Raw genomic sequence first — 23,050 nt, 5'->3', positions numbered from 1 at the left:
GCAGGGTCAGAGGACAGAGCGGAAAGAACCGCTGCCTTAGAGGGATCAGGGAGGGTTCACAGCAGACGTGACATCTGAGCAAAGATCAGACTGGGATAAAATAAGCAGGAGGCTGCTTCAGGGCTTCCCTCCAGTGGATGAACACCTTCACCCGCAGACAGCAAACAGGAAACCATACACGGTATGGGGAAATTAGGTTTCTAGTCAGCTTTAAAAGTCAATAAATTTGGGGCGCCTGGGTGGCGCAGTCGGTTAAGCGTCCGACTTCAGCCAGGTCACGATCTCGCGGCCCGTGAGTTCGAGCCCCGCGTCGGGCTCTGGGCTGATGGCTCAGAGCCTGGAGCCTGTTTCCGATCCTGTGTCTCCCTCTCTCTCTGCCCCTCCCCCGTTCATGCTCTGTCTCTCTCTGTCCCCAAAAAAATAAACGTTGAAAAAAAAAAATTAAAAAAAAATAAAATAAAATAAAAGTCAATAAATTTGGAACACTTCTGGATAGACTGCCTGAGGCTGAGCATGAAAACTAGCAAAATGAAATTGGCTCGGGAGACAGTTGCTGTCATTTCTCAAAGAGGCTCGCGACTCAAGCACTTTTTGAAAAAAGGTGTAAGGGGGCCCCTGGGTGGCTCAGTCAGTTGAGCGTCCGACTTCGGCTCGGGTCATGATCTCACGGTTCATGGGTTCGGGCCCCGTGTCGGGCTCTGTGCTGACAGCTCAGAGCGCGGGGCCTGCTTCCGATTCTGTGTCTGCCCCTCCCCCGCTCACACTCTGTCTCTCAAAAATAAACATTAAAAACATTTTTTACAAAGGTGTAAGAAAGTCAGCACAACGCCCAGAACAATCTGAATCTTAGATAAACTGACATACTATACCCAAGATGGCTTTGCTATTTTCTAAAGAAGGGAGTGACATCACATCAATTAGTAACCAGGACTTCGGTGGATGAGTCACAGAATGAGACACAAAACGCATGTCAAGACACAAAGTTACAAAATGGCCCATTCCTAGGTAATGTCCTCTCATCTGTTGAGTGTGTAAATACATGCACTGCTTATGTGTGTGTCTGTGTATGTGTGATTGATAAGATGATGGATTATAAACACCTATTAGATCCGAACGCTTCCAGTGAAGAAGGTCGGTGAATTTGACTTGTAGTCTCTTTACAATGCAAGGATGCAAAACTAAGCTGTTTATGTGCTTGCATTTCTCTCAGACGGGCTCAGGTCCCGCTGTCAGACAAACTGATGCGTAGTAGAATCCTTGTTCTTCCATTATTCGTGTGATAAATGGCATGCTGAGACTGGCTGCTCCCGGTTCCATCAAGATGCCACTTGGAATCTCTTCCTTGACGTCAGAGTCGTCCTCTGAAAAGATTTAGGCGGATACTGTGAACCTGAAACACCAACCACAAAGTAACGCCCATTAAACTGCTTCAAACTTCCAGCTCTCAAAAGGATGGCTTTGTACATTCAATGCAGACGATATTTTTTTTTTTAAAAGGAAAACCAAAATACTTTGATGTTGCTTTTACATAAACCGGGAAATATGCAGAACTGCCATCGAGGGTCCTGAGAGGACGGAAGGGAGGGAGGGAGGGAGGAAGGAAAGAAGGAAGGAAGGAAGGGAGGGAGGGAGGAAGGGAGGGAGGGAGGAAGGGAGGAAGGGAGGGAGGGAGGAAGAGAGGGAGGGAGGGAGGGAGGGAGGAAGGGAGGGAGGAAGGGAGGAAGGGAGGGAGGGAGGAAGGGAGGGAGGAAGGGAGGAAGGGAGGGAGGGAGGAAGGGAGGAAGGGAGGGAGGGAGGAAGGGAGGGAGGGAGGGAGGGAGGAAGGGAGGGAGGGAGGAAGGGAGGGAGGAAGGGAGGAAGGGAGGGAGGGAGGAAGGGAGGAAGGGAGGGAGGGAGGAAGGGAAGGAGGGAGGGAGGGAGGAAGGGAGGGAGGGAGGGAGGGAGGAAGAAGTGAGGGAGGGAGGGAGGGAAGAAGGAAGGGAGGGAGGGAGGGAGGAAGGGAGGGAGGAAGGGAGGAAGGGAGGGAGGGAGGGAGGGAAGGAAGAAGTGAGGGAGGGAGGGAGGGAAGGAAGGAGGAAGGAAGGAAGGAAGGGAGGGAAGGAGGGAGGGAGCGAAGAAGGAAGGAAGGAGGAAGGAAGGAAGGAAGGGAGGGAAGGAGGGAGGGAGCGAAGAAGGAAGGAAGGAAGTTGTTCCCCTTCTCCACTAAGCCTAAGTTCTGGCCCTGTGTCCTCCAAGAGCTGGTGGCTTTGCTAGCACCTTCTACCCTGAGGTGGATCCCAGGAAGCTGAGTAGTGAGTTCTGGTGGCCTACTGGCTTCACGGGGGCGGAAGGAATGTCAGCTGCCTTAAGAGACCCTTGCCACTGTTGGGGATTCCCCTCAGTTTCTCCCTTTCTCTTTTTCTTCTGCCACAGAACAAATGTCGATAAATTAATAGTTCCGGGTGCTTTTTGACCTGGAAGCAAAGGTTAAGGGATGACATGCCTGCTTGTCACAAAGAAAGAAAATAAGTTCTTAGAATTACAGAAGTACCTCTGATGTACCTCAGTTATTTCTATAGCCATGAGAAAAGCTCCTGACGGTCGGTAATAACAGTCACAAGATTCCTGATACGAGACTATACTGACTTAGTACGGGGGGTAAATTAAATGTGCAGATTTCAAACGAATTCAGAACCCAGTTCCCTCTCGGAACCTCTCATCCTGTGTGCCCAGTAAACTATTAGACAGCTCCACTTAGTGTCCTGCGGTCAAGATCTCCAAAACGAAACTCATCGAAATTCTCTGCGTCCCCTCTGCCGGCACCACTGTCTACTGACCATCCAGGGGATCGGTCTCGTGTACCGCGTGATGCTCATCCCGATTTGCGTGGCTCACGGCCCCTCCGGGCCGCCCCTCGACCCTTTACCCATCTGCACAGCCAGCCGGTGGTCCTGCTCACCTCTCTCACGGTCCCCTCATCTTCCCCACTACACTGAGCGTTCCTCGAGAGAATCTGTAAAAGCCTAAAGCATCCGTGACATCACTATGCCACAGAACTACAGAAGGGCTGACGTAAACAGTGATAAAATTAGCGTGTTGTCACAACGCTTCAATTTTACTAGACTTATGTTTAAACTGTAGCATTTGCCTTAACACAGCAAGTTACCCTGTGCATTTCACATGACCTATAATCCCAATGACTCCTAATTCTTGAACAAACAACATATGCCTAGAATCTAGCGAGGTCCTCTCCGGACATTTTTCCAGTGATGGCTTGATCAACCCAGACTATTATAAAAAAGAAGAAACTGAGGCCCAAGAAGGTTGAGGCTCTCCTAAGATAGCTCAGTGAGTGGGATGGAAACCTGGCATTGGGTTCCAGAGTGGCACAGTTCATGATGATACTATGTTGCCTCCTTAAACAAAAATACTGGTAACAGTTTTGAGAATTAAAACATCACTGGCCTGCGTTCGGACGAGAAACTTTACTCTAAAAATAGTTACTGGGCTGAAAATAAGTATTTATCCGTGAAACTCTCCATTCTAAAATACTTAGAATATTTGTGTTAATTTTGTGGAGCATTTTTATAAATTAGATCTTTAAAGGGAATTAAGAGGAGGATGTGATGAGAAAACATGAAAACTGTTATTGTGGAGAGAGACACTGATTTGTCATGAGACTCCTAAGACAGCATTTTCCTTTTTCTGAGAGTGAGGCCCCAGTTTAATGCAGAGCATTTGGGCATTTTCCCCTTTTTAAAAAAAAAATTTTTTTTTCAACGTTTTAATTTATTTTTGGGACAGAGAGAGACAGAGCATGAATGGGGGAGGGGCAGAGAGAGAGGGAGACACAGAATCGGAAACAGGCTCCAGGCTCCGAGCCATCAGCCCAGAGCCCGACGCGGGGCTCGAACTCACGGACCGCGAGATCGTGACCTGGCTGAAGTCGGACGCTTAACCGACTGCGCCACCCAGGCGCCCCTGGGCATTTTCCCCTTTATGACTAACAGCAGGCGAGGGCTTATCTTTGAAGTGTGGCTCTTTCTAGAGACTTCTGTGTCTGGCCATGGGTGACAAACACTTGTAATTTGCTCTTACGTGGTCAAAAGAGTCCTACTTAGGTAGATGATCTTCCATTTCTCTTTCCAAAACTTGAAACTTCACGTCACACCTCATTTACTTACAGGTGGAGAAAACTGACCTGTCAACAGACTCTGACTTGTCCATGTGTGGCCAGCAAATTCCATCAGGGTCAGTGAACCTTTTCGAGGAGTATCTAACTGTCAGAAGAAAAATAAAATGAGGGGTGAGCTTTATTGTTCACGTATTTTTTTTAAACAAGATTCTTTTTTTTTTTTTAATGTTTATTTTTGAGAGGGAAAGAGAGAAAGACTGTGAGAAGGGGCAGAGAGAGAGAGGGAGACACAGAATCGGAAGCAGACTCCAGGCTCTGAGCTGTCAGCACAGAGCCCGACGCGGGGCTCGAACCCACGCACTGTGAGATCTCCACCCGAGCTGAAGTCAGACACTTAACCGCCTGGGCCACCCAGGCCCCCCGTATCGTTTCAGACATTTTTAAAAGTCAACTTTATGGTTAACAGACAACCTACCCGAAATGTATGGGTTGTGCTGGGTCTTGAAAACTGTTCCACGGTCAGAGATCTTTCTCGAAGAGGCGAGCGTTCCAAACTGTCAGGTACTGCACTTAACACACGGTTCTGTGGATGCCTCCCTCTGTACTAAATAAAGGATAATATGTTTTGGTTTCAGGTAAACACAATCCTTAAAAAAGACAAGAGAAGATTCCTTTCTTTGTGTTTCAACCATTCACTCATTTATTCATCCATTCACTCCCTTTATCTGAAACTTATATTTAGATACTGGGAAGTATAACATCTATCAAGCATAAATATCAAAACACACGTTGATTATGTCATTTTATTATTTAACCCGATAAAGCAAGTGTCCTAATAGATAAATACGGATTAAAAACCCGAACCGCATAAAGTACCCAATATTAAATTATAATAGAAATGTAATTTGGGGTTTATTTTTTTTTAATGTGACGTCTGCCTTCCTTTATGATTTTACTCTAAGCCACGACATTCTAAGGTTACACACGAAAGCTGTGCAATTCTTGCCTTTCTAGGAATGGATTCTGCCGCTGCACTCAGGGAAGCGAAGGAATGCAAGAGAGAACATTCCATCGGTTTTTCTCCTTAGGCTTTTTAGGTTCCCATGACTGGGGCCCTTCTGTGTTTTACGAAATAGAGATGACTTAGTTACTCGTAAGAGAGCGAAGTGGCGAGTCACTGTAACTGTGGGGGGACATCTGGTGATGCACACCAGCAGCCCCACACCTGCCCCACGCCTTTTGCCATCACGTGGCTGCGTTGAGCCTGGGTGAAGAAGACATTCCCTCCGCATTGCGACGGACATGGTGCCCCTGAGCCGTAAACATGAGAGCCGATAAAAATGGCGGGGCGTGCTACAGAGCTCTTACTTTACGCAGGTGTTATTTCCCATCTATAAATTCACATCATCCTTCTATCAGTCCTTTGAGGAAGGAATCACTGTGGCCCTTCTATGGGTCAGAAAACAAAGGCGCAGGGAGATTCATTTCTACTACGTTCATTTCTACACTACATTTGGGTGGCCGGGCTCAAACACAGATCTCCCTGTCTCCTGACCTAACCGTCGTGCTATTTTCTTTGCTATACCATTCTGACTGTCAGATTTTCTTTGACACCTGGACTTTCTGATTCGGTTCAAATCCGGTTTTCATTTCGCACGACAGTGAATTGACCCTCCCACCTCCCGTCAGTTCTCGCATGCCAGTTACTTTCAGGAAGCAGATTAGGGAGACGTTGTACGTTACTTGAGTTCGTACTTGGCCCCGGAAGGGCCAAAATTATATTGTGGTTGTTTGTTTTGCAGTAGACGATCTAAATGGTGCACTTAAATATAATGAAATGTGTCTTACAGGAACAGATCGAGATCCAGGAACTGCCACATTCTGCCCACCAGTCTCTGAGCCTATGGGGGGTAACCTGCTTCTTGAAGCCTGAGCCGGTGGGGAGGACCCCCGGTCTATGCCAGTTTGCCTGTAAACACAACAACATGTAACTGAGCACCCAGGTGCAGAGACAGGGGGACAGACCTCACCACAAAGCTCCTCATCGGAACGGGTAATCACAGCTGCCTTTCAAAAGAAATGTTCGAGGAGAATGAGCAGAGTGTGGGAAAGACAAATGTAAAGAGGGGGACTGACCACCAGCTCCGGTCACCTTCTCCTTGCTCGGCAGTGACTGTCGAACTGTATTTACTGACTGCTCTGCGATGCTAGTCCCTGTACAGGATACGGAAATAATTGAAGGTCTGGTTCCTCCTCTTAAGGAGCTTGTAAGTTCCTGAAAACCCATGAAGTTATTAGAGAACAACGTAATTAGTTGATGTAATGAAGGGCTATGGTAAACGATTCTAAATTTTTTTTTTTAATGTTTATTTATTTTGGGGACAGAGAGAGGCTGCAAGGAAAGAGTTTCACGTCCTGCCAGTGGGACTATAGATTGTTAGAACCATTCTGGGAAGAGCCTTGGAAAAAGATGTGAAGAGTCGTAAAAATATCCATAATCTTTGACCCGGTAGCTTTACTTCTAGGGTTGTACCAACAGGAAAAACAATTTAAAGACATCCTTATTGGGATTTATACGAAATGATACTCTACACCTGAAACTAATATTACACTGTCTGTTAACTAACTGGAATTTAAATAAAAACTTAAAAGATTTACATAAAATGATGTCCCCTGTACATTATAATAGTGAAAATATAGAAGGAAAAGTTCCAGTAATAGCGAACTTTTTCGCAAATTATCACATACCCATACGTTATTTCTAGTCGTTAAAATCATGCTTTCACAAATATTTAACAATGTGGAAAATAGGAATAATGTTAAGTGAAAAAGATATGAAAAAAGCTCTATTAGTAGGAAAACGTAGTATTGGAAAAAAGATAAAGGAAAGAAAAGAAGAAACGTAACCATAGATAAAATTGGGAGTAAATGTATCAACAGCTATCATTTTTACATTTCTGGGTATTAGGCATACAGGTGACCTTTGACACCCGCTTGTAGTTTTGGTACTATTCTAATGTTCCACTGTGAACTTGGAGTACTTTGGTAGAAAAAAGCAGGTTACTTTGCTCAAAGTGAAAGGGCACGAACAAAATCCCCACGAGGGAAGGACCAGCACAGCTGGCATGGTTGTGGGTCAGACAGAAAAAAAGGCTGAACCCAGTCAAGGCGGGTGATCAGAAGTAATGGAAACAGGTATGCATATCAATGAGGGCGACATTGCCCCCCAAGGGGCAAACGCTGGTTATTGGTGGGACAGACAAACCAACCCTTACTTTTTTTATGCATAAAACACAGACATAAAGAACAGTACATAGACTGTAAGGTATATTTGCGGCATTAAAATTCCACAGGGGAGGGAGGAATTAGGAAAGATCGTCTAAAAGGGCTTCTTAGTATGGCAGTAATATGAAAAAAAAAAAAACCAGTTGAAAAACACGGGTCTATGGTGTATGGATAGGAAGGGGCAGAACATGAAGGGAAGGTATAGTTGGAGGCACAGATTTCAACAGAAAATAGAAAAGGTTTTGGATGAAAGCCTGTTAGTGGAGCCCAGGGGGGCTGGAAGGAGGAGGAGAGGGCCAGCAATGTGCCAGTGACTGGGGCATGGGGTCAGGGGTCCCAAGTGGCCACAGTGGGACTGGAGGAGGGGAAGAGCTCTTGAAAAGAACTATCAGAGCAAATAACCCCGGATAACCCGAACAACACCAGAAATACCAGTTCCGGAGGGTGAAAGACACAGTAATCCATCACAAAGCTGAACATGGCTCTGTGCAATACATCCAGAAAAATCCAGTTGCTGGTTAAGCACTGGCAGCTGATAATGCACCCCGTCCCTGCAGGGGGAGCCTAAGGCAGCCCCCTTAATGACTCCCTCCCTTGCTGCAGGAAGCCTGGGGCCAGTGGTCCGGGGGGGTAGGGAGTGGAGGTCTCAGAAGCTGCATAGCACCTCGGGGGAGCCCCAGGCTCTGCCTCTCCTTCCTGGGAGCTTTGGCTAGTTATGCAACTTCTCTCAGCCTCTGTCTCCTCCTCTTGGATCTGGGATCCCACAAGTACTAACTCAAAAGATTTGTGGCAGGGAATAAGTCAGATAATAAATGTGACTCGTCCCGCTGGTGCTGGTAACAGAAAGCTGTCGACAAACACTAGCTGTTATTAATGTAAAGACTGCAGGACTCTTGAGTAAGTGATAAAGCTGGGCTGCTCCCTAGTACCTCTGTAATAAAGGAAAAGACAAGTTGCTTTCTAACAGGGCAATGATTTGATGTCGAGCCCTAAGGTCAAAAGCTTTTCTGAAACTCCCCCACACAGAGTGAAACACAGCCTTAGAGATAAAAAAGAACGAACAGTCATACTACTCCTGAAACCAACGTTACACTACATGTTAACTGACTAGAATTTAGATAAAAACTGGAAAGACACAAACGCGGGTTCTCTGCCTGACTTTACTTTCCAGCACGCAGCTTAACTACACTACTGAAATGCATTTCGTGGAAAATATTCAAATTAATGAACTACTTAGAAGGTGTCCACCTGTCTCTATCCTCCGTCACGTGTGGCTTCTGGTTCCCCAGGAGAGAAACAAGACTTACGGCTTTGTTCCCCTTAGAACTTCATCGCTGCACACACTGGGGGTTTTCATCCTCTGGGAGTCTGAAGTGAGAGAAGGCAGCCTCAGATGTGCAGGTGTCTTCCTCGCGGAAGCGTGGAGTCCGCGAGCATCCGAGATTCGTCCCAGACGGTGCCGGGCCACAGACGGAGCACTGGCCCCTGCACCCAGTGATTTGCCTTCTTGTTCATTCCTGGGGGCGGGAGGGGTGGGGGGGGAGCCAAATTAATTACTCAGCTTGTAAGCATTAGGTGAACAGGGCATAGATAGATGTGCCCATTACGAGGCACTGTCTGGAAGAGTGCCCGCCTCAAGCAGATACTTCTGAATATTGGCTGAACGAATGGACAGACTATCATTTCCAATTCAACTTCCATTCCACTGAAGAATCGTCCACAGGAACATAAGGTCTAAGGTCCTCCCTGACTGCAATCACACAGTATAGCCCAGAAGATTAAGAATTCACAGCTATCTTCCCCTTATCTATTGACCCTCACCTAACGGTAAGTCACTTTTGTGGCTGCTATTGGAGCAGTGCGTTTTCATTCTCACACATGGCTGTATCCTTCCCTGAGTGTGCTCAGACACGCCTAGCACGCGGACTTCTGAAGGCCTCGTGCTCAGGTGCATGCGGCCTAGAGAGCAGGCTGCGTTATTTCGCATACGTACTGCATTCTATCCGTAAAACAGGTAGGTCTCTGCTGAAGTGGTTTTGCTTGAATTGTCATCACACAACTCAAATCACTATAAAAGTTGTTGGAGAAGCGATGAACCTGAGAAGAGTAAAGACAGTGAAAGTTAAAAGGCAGCCAGTGCCAATGCAATCTCTGGTGCCTGTCGGGAATCAGCAGGAAACAAAGGCGCGCTCCAATGGGCTGGTTTGAGGAAAAGTTTTAAAAGGGACTATATTTTATAAAGACGGGCAAAGAGGAATTAACAGGGAATGGCTTAATTTCCCAACACAACGTAACAACGCCACAGTAGGGACGCATTACCACTTGGAAGCCGGGAGTGGCAAGAGGGGAGGGAGAAGTTTCTGGAATCCGGCAAGGGGAGCTGCAGGGAGAAACGCCACCAACCACTGCGACCTGGCAGAGAGGCCAGGAGTGAACAATGTCCCACGTTCTGCTCCCATGTTGAGCTCTGAGAGCCATATGGGGCGAAGGAGCTCTCCAGACAGCTAGAATGTACCAGCGGCCAGGGCATACCAGGGTGAAGAAGGTAGAGAGAGAATCTGGAGAAGCAAAGAAAGGGCACCCCAGCTCCTAACTGGCCTGCTCCCAGAGGAAGTCCTTCACAGCTTGAGGAAGGTAGCTGCCAGGAAGGGCACAAGAGCCTAGGAAGAAACCCGAACACGAGACGTCAGACCCTTAAATTTGAATCCCAATTCTAACCGCTTCCTGACTGGTGGTCTTGGAAAGCTTACTTGGAGGTTTAATTCCCTAATCTTTAAGTCCAGAATACTGATACATACTTTGTATGAGAATTAAGCTGAATAACACTGGGAAAGCACGAAGGGCTAAATAATCCCGAATTCCCTATTTGGTCCCGCAATATGACCAGCTAGGATGTAAAACAACATTTGATTCAGGCAAACAGGATTTCTGAACTAGAATCATATTCTAGTTCGAGAATAGATGTAGCAACCACAAGCACATTTTCCCCCATGCTGAACATGTAAAAAAAAAAAAAAAGTTAGCGGAATAAATTAAGACCTGTTGTCATTACTGCTAGAACACTTTGACTATTTCAAAACAGGTTCTAATAATATTTTATTTTCAACTTTGTCATCCATTCATTTCCTTTTAACATTGATCCAAATGAAAACAATGAATCAGCTGTAAAAAAATTTTTTTTGAAGCCCATTAAAGCTATAAAAAGAGGGTGGCCTGGATGACTCAGTCAGTTAAGTGTCCAACTCTTGATTTCAGCTCAGGTCATGATCTCATGGTTTGTGAGTTCAAGCCCCATGTCCAGCTCTATGTTGACAGCACGGAGTCTGATCAAGATTCTCCCTCTCTCACTGCCCCTCTCCTGCTTGCACCCTCTCTGTCCTTCTCAAAAATAAAAAAATTAGGGGCGCCTGGGTGGCGCAGTCGGTTAAACGTCCAATTTCAGCCAGGTCACGATCTCACAGTCCGTGAGTTCGAGCCCCGCGTCAGGCTCTGGGCTGATGGCTCGGAGCCTGGAGCCTGTTTCCGATTCTGTGTCTCCCTCTCTCTCTGCCCCTCCCCCGTTCATGCTCTGTCTCTCTCTGTCCCAAAAATAAATAAATGTTGAAAAAAAAAATTAAAAAAAAAATAAATAAAAATAAAAAAATTAAAAGCCACAAAAAGAAAATACTTGTAAAAAAACTCCTTAGATTGAAAACTTTCTGTATTTTTCGAGCTTAGTTATATTTTGCCTAATACGTATAGATTCTTTCCTATGCTGTCATCAGCCACCCATTTTTATGCGATTCATACTGCGTATGTGAATATGCAAGGTGGGAACCAATGCTGATCCTGCCAGAGCAGTTTAAAAAGCCCAGAGAAAAATACAATTAGCGGCAGCATTCTGAAAGTGTATTTTGAACAGCAAAAGCAAAGAAGTCTTACTGCAAAGCCCTTACACTACAGAGTAAAACAACCCTATTAGATATTTCTATTTTATTTGATTTTTTTTTTAATGTTTATTTATTTTTGAGAGAGAGAGAGAGACAGAGTGCGAGCAGGGGAGGGGCAGAGAGCGAGAGGGAGGCACAGAATCTGAAGGCTCTGAGCTGTCGGCACAGAGCCCCACATGGGGCTCGAACCCACGAACAGTAAGATCATGACATGAGCTGAAGTTGGACACTTAACCAACTGGACACTTAACCAACCTAGATATTTCTATTTTAAACTACCACTCCCTGACGGTACATCCTATTCAGACCTGCGTTCTTCTACACTTTGCAAAGGTAGTCTGTTTATGTGCTCCTATTCTAGATGCATAGTTTTGCCTCTGCCTTGAATATCTTCCTTTTTCCTTTCAGCCTTACCAAATCTAATGTATCATTTAGGATTTAATTCAGGTATTACTCTACTTTATGGAGGGTGTGCTATCTTTTTCTCCAGGGCATTTATGGGCTAAAGGATATCAAATCACAATACACAATGCGATGTGATGTGCTATGATATGATACGATACACAATTCGCGTCTGGTTACAATGAAAGCTGACGCTGATTGAGTGCCTACTCTACCCTACGCGTTGTACTCAGCATCTTATCTCTTTTGCTTCTCACAGCCTCCTGACCCACAGATCCCATCGATTATGAGACTGAGGCTTTGAGGGACTGATTCAAGATCACAGAGCTCATAAATTGTGCCATCGGGCCCGACACTTGTAGTTCTGTGGCTCAAACCCTCATCCACCCTACTGTCTACTGGCCGCCTCATCTTGCCTGTGTGCCTGTGTGCGTGTGTGCAGTGTTGTTTGGCCTGGCTTGACTCCCTCCAGCTAAACTGCATGTACCTCAAGACCAGGAAACCCCTCCTGTCCTTTTTCTCTGCTCCCCACCCGCACAAGACAAGCTGTGCAAAACCTAAAGTCCAAACTCTTTAGTGTTACTGAAGGTCTCCCATGGGCAAGATCAGCCTTTCCAGCCCCACCCTCCACTAGATCTTTGATTAAGGAAGCAATTCAAGGAAAATGTCCTGCGTGCCTAGTACTCACTGTTTACAGAATTTTATCCTCACGGCAATACCTTGGACAACGTCTTATCATCATTCCCTAGGTAAAGGAAACTCAACTTTGGAACAGTTAAGTGACACGTCCCAAATAGTTCCTCCATAGTTTCTTGACTCTCACTACCCTGGTCTTGACCCAATGCCCCCGGTGGTCCCAGCAGCCCCACCTTTAACCCTGCCCCGTCCAATCACTGTTCTCCAAACACACCCTCCCACTCCCCCATGCCTCTGCTTGGCCTGAAATGACCCACACAGACCTCCTACCCGTGCAAGCCCTACTTGCTTCTTCGTGGTTCTGTTCAAATTTCACCTCCAACCTAAAACATAAAGGCTCGAGCTCAGGTCAGGATGAATCATTCTCTCCTTTATTCTCCTGAGGCCTTGTTTTGCACAGAACTGACCCAATGTATTGCATCTGACTTGCATTATGCTTTCCTTTCTACTTGATCAGGGACTATGCTTCGTTCATGTATATGATTGATACAACTGAACATACCTAATACAGTGCACTTAATGTAAACTCAATAAATGTTGAATGGATCCAACATATTCTCATTGACTTTTTTTTTTTTTATCATTTGGGAGGGAAGACAGGAGAACATCTGGATTCTTCATATTGGCTAGAAATGCTGGGGAAAAGCACTTTTTCTCTTTAAAAACATGGATGGGCACCTGGGTGGCTCAGTCAGTTAAGCCTCTGACTTCAGCTCGGGTCATGATCTCGTGGTTCGTGAGTTCAAACCCTGCGTCGGGCTCTGTGCTGACAGCTCAGATCCTAGAGCCTGAATCAGATTCTGTGTCTCCCTCTCTCTGCCCTTCCCCTGCTCTCTGTCTCTCTCTGTCTCTCTTTCTCAAAAATAAATAAACATTAAAAAAATTTTTTTAAATAAAAATATGTAAACAGTTCTACAGCTCAATGCAGGTGGGAAGTCTCAAATCTGAGTGTCTCTATTCAAGAATATGGTGATGCTACTAAACTCTAGACACAAATTATTTTTATTTTTATTTTCCACAAATTATTTTGAAAGTAGTCCAATTGACAGACCCAAATACTCGATATAGAAAGGCAGGCACTCTGACATAAAGGCCATAAAATAGTGAAGGAAAGAGAGAGACTGGTAGAAAAACACCTACCTGAGGTGGATTAAGATGAGAAGCCAGGGATATACTTCGGGCTTCAGAGCTTCTGGATGGGGGAACACTCGACGCATCGGTGTTCGTACGAGAAATGAGTGTAAGTGGAGATTTATTCTCAGCTACTTTCAATTTTTCTTTCTGTTTCTTTCCTTCCACGTCAACGACAAAAGAAAAATCAATATTATTAGGAAACATATTATCTAACATAGGTACTTAAAATCCTCTGTTCTAAGAGAATATTTGCTCTGGAGTTACCGTGAGTCTACGATGGCCACTGAACCTTGTATAACACGGAGACCCCACAAGGCAATTGACTGATGTGATGCTTTCCACACGCACGTTCTATCATTTCGGTGGTAGGTAGAAAACTAGGGATTATACACTGGGGCAAGAAAAATTCTTGGTATTGTATAATATCCCAACTAATCTTTTGGTTGGAAAAGAACATATTTAAATTAACATGACCACTACCCTACTGATCACATAACATTAGCCAGTGTTGTCCATCACTGGCATTTCTAGGATTTGTTTCTTCTCGATCTCCAGTAGCTTCGAGAACATTTCGCTAGGTTAAATGAAGTAAATGTACAATTATCTGAGTTTCCATTTTACTTTACAAAAAAAATGCCATAAACCCTTAAAAACCAACATCCCAGTATTAGAGAGGTTATCCTATTATTAGAGATTTTTAAAGTGACTTTTAGCTCCTTTCTTGTGTATTTCTAGGTTACTCTTCCAAAAGGGCACACATATTATTTTTAGAACTCAAAAAATGATGTCCCCTTTGAAGGGATCAAAGATCACGTGTGAAGGAGGGTGGAAAACTCACTTCCTTTCTCACCCAACCATATCCCAGGTGTGGCCACGCTGGGTGGGGCCACCAAGCTGGGCAACGGGGGGTCTTTTTTTTTCTTTTCATTGGGGACACATGCTGCAGATGAGTACCTGGGAGTGTAACTTCCCAAGTTTTTCTAACCAGCTCTTCCAACAGTGCTACCACATTTGTCCAGACATGATCAAACACTTCCGCAGCCACCGCATCTTTGATACAGTCGTGAGGAGAAACGGGAGGAAGTCCGTGTTTATGCCTCATCCTATGGCGATGAACTGATTTCTGTTCAAGACATTCATCACCCCTAAGAACAAAACCCACTGTAATTACTAAAAGTATCAGTGGCTCAAGTGAAAACAGTGCTATCTATCTATCCATCCATCCATCCATCCATCTACTATGCATGCATATATATATTATGCATATATAAATAAATATAACATCCTGTTTTATTTTTTTTATTTAAAAAAAAATTTTTTTTAACGTTTATTTATTTTTGAGACAGAGAGAGACAGAGCATGAACGGGGGAGGGGCAGAGAGAGAGGGAGACACAGAATCGGAAGCAGGCTCCAGGCTCTGAGCCATCAGCCCAGAGCCCGACGCGGGGCTCGAACTCGCGGACCGTGAGATCGTGACCTGAGCTGAAGTCGGACGCTCAATTGACTGAGCCACCCAGGCGCCCCTGTAACATCCTGTTTTAAACAGTACATTGTTACTTTTTATTGCTACCAATTTTCGATCACAAGACCACTTTTTATTATTCAATCTTCGTAGCTTTCATCTAGGAACCAATTTAAGCCTCTGTATCTAGTGCAGAGACGGGGCCTTCCCCTGTGCCCTTCTGGGCAGCCTGGAGTCCTCAGGTGGCCTTGTCCACTTTCGCCAGAATGCCAAACACACTTCTTGTTCCCCATCTGTGCCATATGGTCAAAACAGAAAGGGGAGCACTGATCTAGCACAGACACATCCTGTTAGGAATCTAAAAACTTTTCGGGCACCGGGGTGGCTCAGTCGGTTAAGCGTCCGACTTCAGCTCAGGCCATGACCTCACAGTCCATGAGTTCGAGCCCTGCGACGGGCTCTGTGCTGGCAGCTCGGAGCCTGGAGCCTGCTTTGGATTCTGTGTCTCCCTCTCTCTCTGCCCCTCCCCCACTCACGCTCTGTCTCTCTCTGTCTCTCAAAAATGAAGAAACGTTAAAAAATTTTTTTTAATAAAAAAAAAGGAATCTAAACACTTTGGGGAGTATATTACTCTCAAAAGAATGGAAAATCGTTCGGACAAGTAAAAACTACGCAAAACACCAAATGAGCAGATAATCAAAATAAATGCCAAAAAAGTTAATATTATTATACTAAGTCAATGTCAAATAAATTCTATTTACTCTTCTTTTCTGTCAAAAGCAAAATATTCTTCCATCTTTCCATCCGCATCGTAAACCTCTTCTTCCAGGGGTGAACCTGCTGAACAGTCAGCAGGCCGCGTGCAAGCGGGGCCTGGCAGTGCAGGGGAAGAGCACACCCCTGGGAGTATCTGAGAGCCAGAGATGCACAGCCTGTGGGGAAAGAGCAGAGCCTCCGTGAGGGCGTGTGGAGCGTCAAGAATACGATGCTTGCAGGATCTGGGCGAGTCTTTATCCATAAAGTACAGAATCCCCAACAAACAAACAAACAAACAAAATCATTGATTATTACATTCGATAAAAGTCGTATCCTTAAAAGCAACATTTTAACACGGGCATCAGTCAACATTTAAGGGCCTCTTAAAAGCTTAACTTACTCTATGAGTTTGCATCCCTTTTGCTGTAGTGAAAGGACGTCCTGGCACAGTCCCAACTATGGGTGACTGGCATGGAGAGATTTATCAAAATCTGTTGGTGAGCCAGAGAAGACGGGATAGAGCTTTATTCCTTCTGCTGTTGTGATGGAGCTTGGGATCCATCACAAGGGGTCAGTTTTGGGTTTGGCATTTAGCAAAAGGTTTCGCATCTAACCTTCAAAAGTTAACTCCCTTGATATCGTCATCCTCCTCATCACCATCAATTTATTTATTTTTCTAACTATAATTTATTGTCAAGGTAGCTAACATAACAGTGTATACAGTGTGCTCTTGGTTTGGGGGGTGGATTCCCATGATTCATCACTTACATACACCCAGTGCTCATCCCAACAGGTGCCCTCCTGGATGCCCATCACCCATTTTCCCCTCTCCCCCTCCCATCCTATCAACCTCAGTTTGTTCTCTAAGAGTCTCTTACGGTTTGCCTCTCTCACTGTTGTAAACTATTTTTTCCCCTTCCCTTCCCTTCCCTTCCCTCATGGTCTTCTGTTAAGTTTCTCAAGTTCCACATATGAGTGAAAACATATGGTATCTGTCTTTCTCTGCCTGACTTATTTCACTTGGCATAGTGCCCTCCAGTTCCATCCATGTTGTTGCAAATGGCAGGATTTCATTCTTTCTCATTACCAAGTAGTATTCCATTGGATATATAAACCACATCTTCTTTATCCATTCGTCAATTGATGGACATTTAGGCTCTTTCCATAATTCGGCTCTTGTTGAAAGTGCTGCTATAAACATTGGGGTACAAGTGCCCCTACGTATCAGCACTCCTGTATCCCTTGGGTATATTCCTAGCAGTGCTATTGCTGGGCCATAGGGTAGATCTATTTGTAATTTTTTGAGGAACCTCCACACTGTTTTCCAGAGCGGCTGCACCAGTTTGCATTCCCACCAGCAGCGTAAGAGGGTTCCATTTCTCCACACGATCGCCAACATCTGTTGTTTCCTGAGTTGTTAATTTTAGCCACTCTGACTGGTGCATCACCATCAATTTAGAATGAGAAGCATCCTGTGAAAAAATGCTCTGCCCCTGCCCTTCCCTGAAATCCAAGCTTCCAAAATCAGTGGGGCCAAGGCTCACGGCTAAGACAGACATGGGAAGAGTATAACTAGCAGGAAATTAAAAATGAAAACAAAAGGGGGTGCCTGGGTGGCTCAGTCGGTTAAACTTCTGACTCATGGTTTCGGCTCAGGTCGTGATCCCAAGGTTTGTGAGTTTGAGCCCTGCCTGGGGCTTCATGCTGGCAGTCAGTGCAGAGCCTCCTTGGGGTTCTCTCCCTCTAATCCTCCTTCTCTGCCCCTCCCCAGCTCGCTCTCTCTCAAAATAAATAGACCTAAAAAATAAATAAGTAAATAAGAAAAAAGTATCACTAAAATGAAGTTAAAAATACTTTCGAAAGTAACTCATAGGAACCTACTCTCTGCTGTTGTGCTTGTGTCCGCAGGCATCCAGGAAGGGTGTGTGGACCGTGGAACTAGGCTCGTTACCCTGGAAATGTTGGAATCCTTCATCAGTCGGCACTATGAGCTGTCTTCCTAATACTCTGCGCGGGGTGGGGGGAAGAAAGAAAAAAGAAAAAAGATGGGAAATTACGAACACTTTTGATTCGGAAAAAGGCCAACACGTTTTGCAGCGTTCCAAGTCAGATGAAATGATGCTTTGAAGGCGTGTGTATGAAGTGACGAGGCACATGCTGGTCCACGAGAAGCGCGATGGTGTCACGGAAAAAGCACGGGCTTCGAGGGCGCAGGACGGGCTGTTCTCGCCACTGACGCAAAGATCAGAGGCAGAGTTCTCGGGCTCTCTGAGCCACTGATTTCACTGGTTTGTTTTTTGTATGAAAGAGATACTAATAGTCACCTGTAGGGCTGAGGGGTGGCTTAGAGATGCCAGAGCCAGACATCTAGGGTAAGGCTGGGCGCACAGGGGCTCTCTATGCACGTTAACTAATATCCACGTAATGAATAAACCTATATAAACATATATACCAGGCTTATATTCCTTGCAGTCTTTCCTTTTTCCACCCTCCCCTCCTTCGTTTTCGTCTGAACTATTTAGGACAGGAGTGGTGGGGGCAGGTCTGAGCTCCTGGCTCTTGGGTGACTGCCCTGTGCTAGAAAAGTCAGCACCCACAATGAGTACCGGTGGGCGTACGATGCCCTTCAAGACAGAGGGCTGACGAAGGGCGGAACAGAGAAGATTTAAAAACGACTCGGGGCGCCTGGGTGGCGCAGTCGGTTAAGCGTCCGACTTCAGCTCAGGTCACGATCTCGCGGTCCGTGAGTTCACGATCTCGCGAGATCTCGAGTGATCTCGCGTGAGTTCGAGCCCCGCGTCGGGCTCTGGGCTGATGGCTCGGAGCCTGGAGCCTGTTTCCGATTCTGTGTCCCCCCTCTCTCTCTGCCCCTCCCCCGTTCATGCTCTGTCTCTCTCTGTCCCAAAAATAAATAAACAAACGTTGAAAAAAAAATTTTAAAAACGACTGAGTCAAGATTTCTTTTAAGTTACCTACTTGAGGTAACCAGGAAATCCCTCTACATTTGTCGGGGTGTTCTATCTAATCTATTCTCTCCAGATGTAATACAAAGGAACTTCAGATAACGGAGATGGGTTTTTCTCCTAAGTGCATCTGGCTGAATAATTGAAGGAAGAAAAGCTTTTTCTCCATACCCAATCTATATTCTCCAGCTTTGCTATTACAAACTGAGCTATCCTTGGGGCACCTGGGTGGCTCAGTCAGTTGAGCATCCGACTTCGGCTCAGGTCATGATCTCACGGTTCATGGGTTCGAGCCCCACGTTGGGCTCTGTGCTGACAGCTCAGGGCCTGGGGCCCGCTTCGGATTCTGTGTCTCCCTCTCTCTCTGTTCCTCCCCAACCTGTACTCTCTCTGTCTCTCAAAAATAAATAAACATTAAAACAAATTAAAAAAAAAAATAAGCTATCCTCTCTCATAAGGAATCTGGATGAGTTAGTAAAATTCAGCTATTCAATCACTTGGCAAATAATTACTCTGTTCCTCCCCCACCCCGACCCCAAAGACTGTTCTCAGCTCTGAAGACTGACGCGTTGCTCACAAACTAGTGAAGGTGAAAGGTAAAGGCTCGTTTCGGCCCATTCCTGTATTTGTCACGTATGCAAGGCCTTTCTGAAAATGAGCGAGATTTGCTTCTCACAAATTAGAATGCACTTGGGCCCAATATTCCCTCAGACACCATTTCAAAGACTATGCTTTCTCAATTCAGACATGTGTCCTGGATACATATTTTGATCAGGCAATTGCTTTCAGTCAAAATATACGAACTGTATTAACCAGGTCAGGAGTAACCAGGTGGATGCAAAACCCATTCCAGAGAACTACCGTGGAACAACTTCCCTACCTCAGGTGGAGGGATCTTCTTGCCCACTCGCTGCATTCGGCCACTAGATTCTGAGTCTGAGGGCTTACTTTCCCTTCGAACAACATTTCTTCCACCTCCCAGAATAGCTGCTGTACTTTCTGTGCATTGGCTTTGTCAAACTCCTAGAACAGAAATGCACATTCAGTAGCAAGACGAAAAGTTGCAGAACCTCGATGGGAGCCTGGGTGGCTCAGCCGGTTAAGTGTCTGACTTCAGCTCAGGCCATGATCTCGCAGTTCATGAGTTCAAACCCCGAGTCGGGCTCTGTGCTGACAGCCTGGAGCCTGCTTCCGATCCTGTGTCTCCCTCTCTCTCTGCCCCTCCCCTGCTTACACTCTGTCTCTCTCTCTCTCTCTCTTGCTCTCAAAAATAAATAAATATTAAAAAATAAAAATGAAACTAAAAATAAAAAATAGAAGTTGCAGATGTGTGGCCTTCATAATCAGTAACACACATTTAAAGTGCTTCTTATTTAGCAGGAGTACAACATGACAACAAGAATGTGGACTTTGCAGTCATTATAGAAAGGACCATGTACCCTCTAGGGATGATGGAACCTGAAATCGAACCCACAACTCAGCAGCAGGTGCACATTCACTTTGATACACCTGACCCAAGATGGTCAGGTCTGGTTGATTTTCACAGAAGGCTGTTCAGTGTTTTCTGTTGTGCTCCTTCCCTTAAACTGATAACAACCTACATTCCCGCTACAGCAGGGGAGCGAAATTCTTTTAAAATGCAAATAGGGTAAAAAACTACTAATATTCTCCTCCCAGGAGGGGACTGGGGGACCGAGGCATGGCGAAAGGCTTACTTTCAATTTTCTCTTTTGGCTTTTGTTGCTTATTGCAAATATTACCTATCAAAAAAGTAAGTTAAAATTTATTATTATTATTATTTTTTTAATGTTTATTTATTTCTGAAGGAGAGAGAGAGAGAGACAGAGTGTAAGCGGGGAGGGGCAGAGAGAGAGAGATACACACACAGAACCTGAAGGCTCCAAGCTGTCAGCACACAGCCCCACGTGGGGCTTGAACTCACGGAACCGTGAGATCATGATCTGAGCCGAAGTCGGACGCTCGACCGACTGAGCCACGCAGGTGCCCCGGTACGTTAAAGTTTTTAAACAAAGAGCAACTGTAGGGCCTGATGTAATTTCAACTCTTGAAACGGAAGCCCCAAGAATCTCTCTGGATAATTACACGAAAACATGGGCCGAAAGAATCGCGGAACTTGGGACACTATGAAGCAAGGGTCCTCAGCCTTCTTCCCACCTGCAGAGGCACGAGAGGGAGGGCAGGGGCTGTTCATCGCAGGTGCAGGAGTCCCGCCTTGTCTGAAAAGTCCTGAGTGATCGGGAGCTGACTCTTTTCCGTGTCCCTCTCACCACTGTGGGAGGCCCAGCTATTCCCCCCGCCAAGGAAGTGGACCCACGTGTGCCTGTCGAGTGGCCAACTGCCTCGAAAGAGTTGAGCGTCTGACTTCAGCTCAGGTCATGATTTCACAGTCCGTGAGTTCGAGCCCCACATCAGGCTCTGTGCTGACAGCTTAGAGCCTGGAGCCTGCTTCAGATTCTGTGTCTCCCTCTCTCTGCCCCTCCTCCACTCGTGCTCTGTCTCTGTGTCTCTCTCTCAAAAATAAGTATATGTTAAAAATAAAAATAAAAATTTAGAATGCTGGTGGGAAATTTCCTCATCATCGATGATTTTGTACAGTCTTTACTTCTCCACATTTTTCTAGTATTTAAGTTCCTGATTGTCAAAGCCTGTCCTGAATTTCCAGCCACAGACAGGATACAAGAGATCATTTATAACATGGAGGGGGAGGGTTGGGAAGTGGAAAACAAAACCAAAATTCTCAACAGCTAAGATTCTGGGTTATGAGATTATGAGTGATTTTTATTTTTCCTAATATTTTCTGTATTTTTAAGTTTTTCCATGTGACATGTAAATAGGTTCATATGGATGTATGTGTATCTTTCAAAGTTGGTAAAAAAGTTTATTTAAAAGTAAGAAAATGAGGCACCTGGGTGGCTCAGTCAGTTGAGCGTCTGACTTTGGCTCAGGTCGTGATCTCACAGTTTGTGGGTTCAAGCCCCGCGTCAGGCTCTGTGCTGACAACTCGGAGACTGGAGCCTGCTTTGGATTCTGGGTCTCCTCCTCTCTCTGCCCCTCCCCTGCTCTGTCTCTCTCTCTCAAAATAACTTAAAAAAAACACAACTCTTGGGGCACCTGGGTGGTTCAGTCGCTTAAGCATCCAACTTCGGCTCAGGTCACAATCTCACGGTTTGTGGGTTCGGGCCCCGCGTCAGGCTCTGTGCTGACAGTTCAGAGCCTGGAGCCTGCTTCGGATTCTGTGTCTCCCTCTCTCTCTCTGCCCCTCCCCTGCTCATGCTCTCTGTCTCTCAAGAATAAATAAACATTAAAAAAATTTTTTTCAAAAGTAAAGAAAGCAATTCTTCATCATTAATTGTAAGCACAGAATTACAATGAAACCTACGTCATCTCTCCAGGAGTAAATGGAGCTCCTCTCCGTTGATAAGCCAGTGGTGGAACTCTGTGTGCCAGACCCAGACCAAGAGTTGTGGGCACCTGCAGGCGTGGGCCTTCCACTCGATGGCAACGACGATACGGATCCACTGCAGAGACACATGCAAGCAAAGTGGGAAGAGGTTATACGGCAGGTGGTTCTCCTTCTCTGAGCTGCTTTTAAAACTGATTCTAGGGGCGCCTGGGTGGCGCAGTCGGTTGGGCGTCCGACTTCAGCCAGGTCACGATCTCGCGGTCTGTGGGTTCGAGCCCTGCGTCGGGCTCTGGGCTGATGGCTCAGAGCCTGGAGCCTGTTTCCGATTCTGTGTCTCCCTCTCTCTGCCCCTCCCCCGTTCATGCTCTGTCTCTCTCTGTCCCAAAAAAAATAAATAAAAAACGTTGAAAAAAAAAAATTAAAAAAAAAAACTGATTCTAAAACATTCATGCAGTGTAGCATCTCCCGACACTACACACAAAACTGCTTTTTTGTTTTGTTCTGTTTTTTACTTTTAGAAATGCATGGCCAATCACTGATTCTGCTTCCTGTATTCATTATGGGAGCGTTTTGATTTTGCAATCAGAAGCACTGAACAAGCTAATTCTTACCAGGCATATTTATCAATGGCTTTCTGCACATTTCTTGTAAAATGTGTAGGTAAAGGATCTTCGCTTTTCACAACGGCACTGTGCTTTCCAGATCCTTCTGCCAGTCCTCTTCTGAAAAATAAAATAGGAAAACCATCTCTGATGTAATCATCGAATTTTATTCATTGAGACTTTTAAAACGTCCTTTGGCATAAAGTTGCTTCTTTCTTCCTACTGCGTCCCCCAAACACACAAAGCGTGCATGCTTACACACGTGCTCACACACACCATATT

At 45.5% G+C, this 23,050-nt stretch overlaps 1 protein-coding gene and 1 long non-coding RNA gene across 2 annotated transcripts in view; one reads left to right on the top strand and one right to left on the bottom strand.

The window, feature by feature from the left end:
* Positions 1–1,090: 1,090 nt before the first annotated feature.
* Positions 1,091–23,050, bottom strand: part of FAM149A (family with sequence similarity 149 member A) — a 55,768-nt gene continuing 33,808 nt past the window's right edge. The window contains 14 exon segments of the mRNA XM_047855107.1: positions 1,091–1,216; positions 1,219–1,361; positions 4,181–4,259; positions 4,590–4,718; positions 5,963–6,083; positions 8,707–8,916; positions 9,393–9,496; positions 13,567–13,718; positions 14,515–14,705; positions 15,785–15,955; positions 17,661–17,786; positions 19,623–19,765; positions 22,143–22,281; positions 22,778–22,888. Coding sequence (XP_047711063.1) covers positions 1,091–1,216; positions 1,219–1,361; positions 4,181–4,259; positions 4,590–4,718; positions 5,963–6,083; positions 8,707–8,916; positions 9,393–9,496; positions 13,567–13,718; positions 14,515–14,705; positions 15,785–15,955; positions 17,661–17,786; positions 19,623–19,765; positions 22,143–22,281; positions 22,778–22,888 — 1,945 coding nt within the window.
* Positions 1,276–6,103, top strand: LOC125163423 (uncharacterized). The gene is made up of 3 exons (XR_007151455.1): positions 1,276–1,409; positions 4,166–4,285; positions 5,965–6,103. It is a non-coding gene; the product is annotated as an uncharacterized LOC125163423 (long non-coding RNA).

This window comes from Prionailurus viverrinus, chromosome B1, assembly GCF_022837055.1.
Source record: "Prionailurus viverrinus isolate Anna chromosome B1, UM_Priviv_1.0, whole genome shotgun sequence".
NCBI lineage: Eukaryota > Metazoa > Chordata > Mammalia > Carnivora > Felidae > Prionailurus > Prionailurus viverrinus.
The sequence above is the reverse complement of the archived record's forward strand: the minus strand, read 5'-3'. Positions and strand labels throughout refer to the sequence as shown.